At 44.2% G+C, this 7,985-nt stretch overlaps 1 protein-coding gene across 2 annotated transcripts in view; it reads left to right on the top strand.

The window, feature by feature from the left end:
• The window catches only part of SCAF1 (SR-related CTD associated factor 1), a 67,075-nt gene that overhangs the window by 38,673 nt on the left and 20,417 nt on the right, over nt 1-7,985 (top strand). For both annotated transcript variants that reach the window (XM_089655169.1, XM_089655168.1), the window contains exons 6-7: nt 1,952-2,076; nt 2,794-6,393. In XM_089655169.1, the coding sequence (XP_089511295.1) occupies nt 1,952-2,076; nt 2,794-6,393 (3,725 nt within the window). The remainder of the gene's footprint in view (nt 1-1,951; nt 2,077-2,793; nt 6,394-7,985) is intronic.

Genomic DNA, 7,985 nt, shown 5'->3' with positions numbered 1-7,985 from the left:
GTGTGTCGTCGGCATAGAGGTGGTAGTTGAAGCCGTGAGAGTGTATGAGTTGGCCAAGGGAGGAGGTGTAGATGGAGAAGAGAAGGGGCCCGAGGACAGAGCCTTGGGGGACCCCAACAGAGAGGGGGAGTGAGAGGGAGGTGGTGGCATTATAGGTAACGCTGAAAGAGCGTTGTGACAGGTAGGATGAGAGCCAGGAGAGAGCAGAATCTCTGAGGCCGAGGGAGTGTAGTTTTTTGAGGAGGAGGGGGTGTATAACTGATCTAAAGCATCAATGTGCATTCATTAGGAGACAATGTCAGAAGGATCTTTGGGGAATGCTCACAAGGTGAGTATAAGGCCTCCTGCACACATGACATAAACACCGCCGCCTTTACAAGTGTTTGACTTTGACTAAATGCACTTCTATGTTAGCTTATGTGGCCATCCATGTTAGAGGAGCATTTAGAGCAGTGGTTCTCAACCTTCCTAATGCCGTGACCCTTTAATACAGTTCCTCATGTTGTGGTGACCCCCAACCATAAAATTATTTACCCAGTAATTATAATTCATGAGTGTCGTTTTACCTCCAATACTGCTGCTTTCAGCACAGTAGCTGCTTTCAACACAGTAGCTGCTTTCTACACAGTAGCTGCTCTTTACACATTGGAAATTTCTGATGGTCTTAGGGGACCCCTGTGAAAGGGACGTTCGACCCCCAGGTTGAGAACCACTGGTTTAGAGGCTGAAAAAGATCTCACCCACCAGCGCTTTCAGGAGAGGAGCTTTTGAGCAGAAATAATGCTGAACACGCCTAAATGTTTAGTGTTTGAACTGTTATTCATACCAATGGCCAGAATAAATGAATATTCTGGTCAGTTGAATCAATTAATGCCCAAATGCTTTAGGTGCGTTGTTATAAGCTGCTTTTGCCCTACCAGGAGCAAAGGAGCCCAGGGCAGGAAAGAAAAGCGTCTGTGTGCTTAAGGCCTAACAAGGTCTGAGGCTGCAGAGACACTTTGCTGCATGAACAAGGTGACGGTGTCCCTTTCATACTATACTCGTGAGCGAACAAAAAATGGATTGGTAAGTGTGTCTTGTGCAAAAATTATATGCTGTCCAGTTTAGATCCTCACCAGGACACTGTGCAGATTGTCAATTTACCGGCATTGAATGCAGACTTTGTGATACTCGCATATCACACAGCGATTTAGTCCTTATAAACCATGACCAGTTATCTGCTCTTCGTTGTTGGTCTTCTTGGTTTCTGTCCAGTGTTTCCTGCAGCCTCTCTTCCCTTTCCCACGTAATCATTATATTGTTAGGCTCCTGGAAGCTCTGCCATCAATATGATTTTAGTGGTTGTCAGATGTGGAGAGCTGTATAAACACAGATGAAAGAGATACAGGCACAAATAAGTGAAACACTCCTATGGACATAACGTATTCTAACGTTGATTGCAGCAGTCTCCTTTCTTTGGATTCTGTCTACAAAGCCATTTTAGCGTGTCCGTGTATTGCAACGCCTGATAACAAATGATACATAAGGGAAGCTCAATACATTTCAATAACATTCCAGTAAACGCAGTAGATCACAACACGCAGATGTAAACTACATTGCGATGCTGCGGTGTAAAAAAGTGCTGCAAAGACATTATAGTCTGAATTGTGGTTCATCAACAGCCCATGCAAAGTGATTGGGCTACCTTTTTACCTCCACGTGAGCGGTAACACACCACAGTGCAGTGAAGTAGACTGAATACTGTATTGTGTCTGTGCAGCAGCTATTTCCCAATAGATATCAGTGGGGCTGCCTGCACAGGGATGCACCCTTGGAACACCTGTGCTGGTATATATGGCCATGCACAGGTTTATGATCTAGGCCTTATTGTGCATCGAACTTGCAGAAAGTGCTTTTTATATTAATCATTCTTACCTTTTTTAAAACCCATTTTTTATTTCAATCTTTTCAGTGCCGAAGAGGGCATAGATGAACTTGAGCTGGTTGCAGAGATTCATATTGGGGATGCCGGTGCATACTCCAATGTCCCGCCAAGGATCTTCAGAAGAGCAAGCCCCTGGAGATTTCAAAAATCAGGTATCTTTTTATGGCACAATATAACTAGTGAATAGTCCAATATACCCACTTATATATATTTTGTCACAGCCCAGTGTTAGAGAAATGCTTCCAAGCCAAATTTGAGCTTTCCAAAAGTCTGTATTTGCATTGAAACTTTGAAGGATTAAGAGCTTGCTCACACTGTCCCGAACACAATGGAGCAATAGTTTGCACAAGAAAATGGCTCAATGCCTTGCTCAGTTTAACCCTTTTACTGCTACTGATGTGTCCCACATGTCAGGGCATTAAAAGCGTTAAAAATAGTTATATGGGTAAATCTTGGCTGTAATGTAAGTGTTCTTTTTTTTTGAAAGGCTGGAATATGCCCCCTGTGTAGCCCTGGACCGGGGCAAATTTCTGGAGATGGCTAGTGGAGGGAGATCAGAGAAACTATCATCACCGATTGAACCCTCTCCATGGAAAGAACCCATAATCCCTTAGTTCTGAGTGCTTTTGGGTTCAGTGCTATCAAACCCTAGCAGTTCAGGCCAGGTAGATAAGTAGATCATGTACATTTATTGCTTGAATACCTGCTTGGATAGACACCAGGGGAGACATCAGATGTCTAATAGACCCCAAGTGTCTCATTGTCAAGGACCTGTCACCCCGCCCCTCATTGTCAGCCCCATTTGACGGCAATAGAGGGGAAAAATAGTTTTTAAAAAAATAATTTTCATTTTTTTTCTTCTCTTCTAGTGTGCCTAAGTACCTCAGGGCTGGAGTTCACACAAGGACAATCAACAGTCCACCAAGAGACAGCACCTAGGCCTTCAAGATTTGAGTTCTTTGGAGCCCCTATGTCTCATATCAATGTAAACCCATGTACCCCCAGAAAATTGAATAGAACTCAAATGAGCTCAGACTGTCATTTAGAACAGAATGCATATGGAACTTTCCAAAAACCTGCAGACAGAACTTCCCTACATGTGAATGCTTCAGTAGCTCCCATGCTCCCTGGAATTCACTGGACAACTAAAGGTCCGCTGGATGCCTTCTCTGCAAAAAGGATACAAAATGGCACATGCACGGAGAGGACTAGTCTAATACATGGCAATACATTAGTTAAAAATACACCTAATGCATTAGAGTCATTGGGTCTTGCTTTGGGAAATGGGACTGGGGTAACAGGTGGGCAGCAAAGACCTCTTGGAGGAGAGAGCTCCACGGTAAACAGCCAGCATACTCAATCTCATGGCTCTTTAGAAAAAGATAGTGGCTCTTCATCCTCTTCCTCCTCCTCCCAGAACCCTATGCTGTCTGCAGGTGGCAGTGGGGTACAGTCAAGCCAATCCCAGGATTTAGATATTTATGACCCTTTTCACCCCACAGATGAGGAGAATGTGAATGGAGACTATATTTATGAAGACTCCCCAGAGAAGGAAACCGATGACCAAGAAGATCAAAAGTATGACCCATTTGAACCCACTGGTTCCAACCCAAGTTCCTCTGAACGCAGCCCTTCACCATATGAAGATGATGATGATGATGATGATGAAGATGATGAAATTGGGAGTGAGACTCACCCAGAAGGTCGAATCTCTGAAGCGTTAGCTGGTATTTATGATGAAAACAGCTTGAGCCAAGACATTCCGGGCGCTGAGAAAACAAAGGAAGGTTTTAAATCTGTAGAATCTGATAAAGGCCTACCAAATGATGAGCATGAGAGAAGTACTGAAGTGGAAAGCAACAAAGCTGAGCAAAAGAGTTCTAAGGAACGTTCGGACTCTGTTTCAAAGGATGTTTCAAAGCTAGATTTTGAACCCTACAGTCCTAGCTCCAGTATAGACATGGACACACCAGATGAGGGGGAGGCAGATGAGGAGTCGCAAGAAGTACCAGAGGAGAAAAGTATTATAGAACCACCAGTTGCTGATTCAACACTTGAAGAAACAAGTATGGCAGAAGCATCAGCAGAGCCTATAAGGCGTGTATTCACAGTGGATGCTGGTATGGACTTTAATAGGAAAACTGACTTTACATCTGAAGCCGAATCTAAGCCCAAGGTTGAAATAAAGGTTTCTCTGGAGTCACTTGCCAAGCCTGATATGAAGTCATATTTACGGTTAGAGAAAATTGCCAAGCTTGGAAGTGAGTCAAGATCACGGCATAAACGAAAGCATTCATCTGAAAGGAGAGATCATGATGACGATTCAGATCGGAAATATGATTCTGAAATTGAAGAAGGGGAGATTGTACAGCCAGATGAAGATTGTTTTAGCCCTGTGCCTATATTCCGGAGCCGATGTCGAGTCCTGGACAGACCACTTAGAATGGTTGAAGGTGATGACTTCCTTTCTCTGCATGCAGATTCAGATGAAGAAGGAACTTTACAAATTGACTTTGGAGACAATCCGATGGATAACAGATGGAAGGGACTGGATTTGAGACGAAAGATTACAAATCAACGTAGAGAGAGGTATCGGAGGAAATCAGAGACTCCACCAAAATCCAAAAAACGCTCCAAATCTCGCTCTCCATCTAGCTCTCATAGTCGTAAGAAGTCCAAACGTGAAAGAAAAAGATCCAGGGAAAGGAAGAGGTCCAAGGAGCCACGAACAACAACAACAACAACAACAACAACTACTTCCTGGTCTACTTCAAAAAAATCTAAAGATAGCAAAGACCGCAAGCGTTCTAGGTCACGGTCTTTTAAGGGTAGTAAGGTTTCTCGTTCACGGTCTAGAGAACGCAGACGGTCACGTTCCTGGTCACCTTCCATTAGCACTAGCTTATCTGCCGTAGGATCTTCTCGTCCATCAGCTGAAAGGAGAAAAACTTGCAGATCAAAATCGAAAGAGAAGAGACGCCGTTGGTCTCGCTCTGTCAGTATGGAGCGGTCCCGAAAAGATAAACATAAGGACAAGCATCGGGTAGATGGGAAGAAAAAGAAGAAAAGATCACGTTCAAGGTCCAGAGAAAGAGATAGAGATAGAAGATCTTCCCGGCACTCAAATGATAGGAGAGAAAAGGAGAAGACGAGGCCCAGGCACACTTTAGATGAACCCAAGGTTGAAAACCCTCCACTCTTGGAGAGGAGGCGACGTGATAGTCGCTCAGTGGTACCTCCCTCAATACAAGAGCTGAATAATGCAGATCTTTTTACAATAAAGAGAACGATTACTGTGAACCCAGAAGAGAAACTAGATCGTGAAGAATTGCTTCGTACTCCTGAACTTCATGGGAAGAGAGAGGTTCTGTATGATTCAGAAGGACTGAGCTTCGAAACCTATTCTGACCGTGAAACTGTCGATGACAGGGATGGAAAATCTAACAGGGTTTTTGAAAGGCATTCTGTCAAGACGGATTCCAGCAAGAGAAGGATGCCCATGGACTTTACAACCAAGCGGGTAGAAGAAGAAAGAGAAAGCCGACAGAGAGTTTCCAAAGATAGAGATAGAGATAGAAAAAGAGCTTACCCAGATGACAGTCGGGACCGGTATAAAAAACGTTTCAAAGAAAGTTCTGATCCAGAACCTGAGCCACTGAAGTTAGACCGAGACAAAATTCGTTCTGACAAGGATAAAACTCCAAAGAAACTTAAAACAAGTCATAAAGACAGCAAAGGAAGCTCAACTAGGAAAGTAAAACTTCAGTCTAAAGTGGCTGTGTTGATCCGAGAAGGTGTAAGCAGCACCACAACTGTCAAAGAAGCTGGCTCTATTGGAGTCAAGTTCAGCAGAGACCGAGAAAGCCGATCCCCATTCCTAAAATCTGATGAAAAGATAACTGATATTAAAAGTGGTCGACCTAAACTTGAAACGGATGATGTCAAAGAACCTCTTCTAAGGCCTAAAAAAATTAAAGGTTTAAAAACAAAAACTGGTGTTAAGAAAGTAAAGCCGGTTGGTGCTACAGGGAATCTGGTTAAACCTAAAGGAACTCTAGAAAAGAAGAAGAAGAAACTGAAGACAAAAGCCTCATTAAAGAAGTCCAAAGCAGATAGCTGCAGTCAGGAGATATTAAGCCCCATTGAACCCAAAGAAGAACCGATATGGTCTGACACCGAGAAAACTGAGATTAAAGTGAAACCTCCAAGTCCTCCTAAGCCAGCCAATGAACAAGAGCTTACCCCTGATTCCCAGACTGTAGACAGTAGCTGCAAGACTCCGGATGTTTCATTCTTGCCAGAGGACCTCCCTTTAGACCAAGACAGAATTACTGATTTAGTGGTTGACAGTATTTCTGAGGCCAAGGAAGAGGCACCCCGTCAGCCACCTCCTCCCCCACCACCCCCAGCACCGATACCATGGAACCTCCAGTCAGGCGTGGATTGCACCACAAGTGGGGTCTTAGCATGTAAGTGGACTTTTCCTTTTTTTTTTTTTTTTTTAAATGTCTAGAAATATATTTTTATTTTGCGGGTTAATATTTTATTTAAATGGTCAGTCCACATAGAAATATTGAGGAATAAGTCCGCCCTAGGCTTTCTATATGGCAGTGGTCTCCAAACTGCGGCCCAGGGACTGGATACGGCCCTTTGCTTGCTGTTATCTGGCCCTTGGGGCACTTTTTTTTAATTTACTGACACCAACATGGGACATAATTCCTCCCACTGACACCAGTGATAGGGCGCTATTTCTCAAACTGACACTAACAATGGGGCACTATTCCTCCCACTGACACCAATGATGGGGCACTATTCCTCCCACTGATACCAATGATGAGGCACTATTCCTCCCACTGATACCAATGATGGGGCACTATTCCTCCCACTGATACCAATGATGGGACACTATTCCTCCCACTAATACCAATGATGGGGCACTATTCCTCCCACTGACACCAATGATGGGCACTATTCCATCCACTGATACCAATGATGGGGCACTATTCCTCCCACTGATACCAATGATGGGGCACTATTCCTCCCACTGACACCAATGATGGGGCACTATTCCTCCCACTGACACCAGTGATGGGGCACTATTCCTCCCACTGACACCAGTGATGGGGCGCTATTCCTCCCACTGACACCAGTGATGGGGCGCTATTCCTCCCACTGACACCAGTGATGGGGCGCTATTTCTCAAACTGACACCAGTGATGGGGCGCTATTTCTCAAACTGACACTAACAATGGGGCACTATTCCTCCACTGATACCAAAGATGAGATATTATTTATTCACTGACGTGGACGTTTTCTACCCCCACTTACTACATTCGGCCCTCCCCCCTTAGCTTTGAAGCACAGTAAAGTGACCCTTTGTTTGGAGACCCCTGTTATATGGGATACTTCAACATCAAGAAGTCTCTGGTACAGTTCTTGTCAACTTGGGACATCTGTGTATTCTTCCCCCCTTTGCTTGTTACTGTTGTATTTTTTATAAAATACACATCCAGATAATGGCCACAAGAGGAGCAGGAGGTGTGCACCCAAAGTACTTCTCAAGCACAGGTATCTCACAAATAGAGTTCCTAAATCTAATATATGAAAATGAAAAGTGGTTTAGTTGTGTTCTGTCTACCAGAACCTGAAATATTAACTTTAAGTGAACTGACCTTTATAGTGTTTGAAATAGAAATGGAAGACAAAGCATTTGTGTAAAGATATAAAAAACATTGTAAATACATTTTCCCCCTGTTTTAGAAGTGTTGGGCATGACCTCTAAGTTCCTTATGCAGCTGAGAACAGATAGCTAGGGAAGGAGAAACAGCAGTGCACTGAGCTTCCCAGTGAACAGCTGTGGGGGGGGGGGGGGGCGGGGGCAGACGTCTGATTATTGAAGGAGAGCAGGCTGAGTTCTCAGCACGGGTAGAGAACTGACCACGCTGTGCTCTCCTGATCATTGAAGGAGCGCAGGCTAAGTTCCCAGCACGGGTAGAGAACTGACCACGCTGTGCTCTCCTGCCTAGTGTGGTCAGTTTTTAATAGGAAAGCAGAGGAACTG

This window comes from Staurois parvus, unplaced genomic scaffold, assembly GCF_062004578.1.
Source record: "Staurois parvus isolate SC_StPar_1 unplaced genomic scaffold, SC_StPar_1.0 ptg000827l, whole genome shotgun sequence".
NCBI classification, from domain to species: Eukaryota; Metazoa; Chordata; class Amphibia; order Anura; family Ranidae; genus Staurois; species Staurois parvus.
This window is presented reverse-complemented; position numbering and strand designations above follow the sequence as displayed.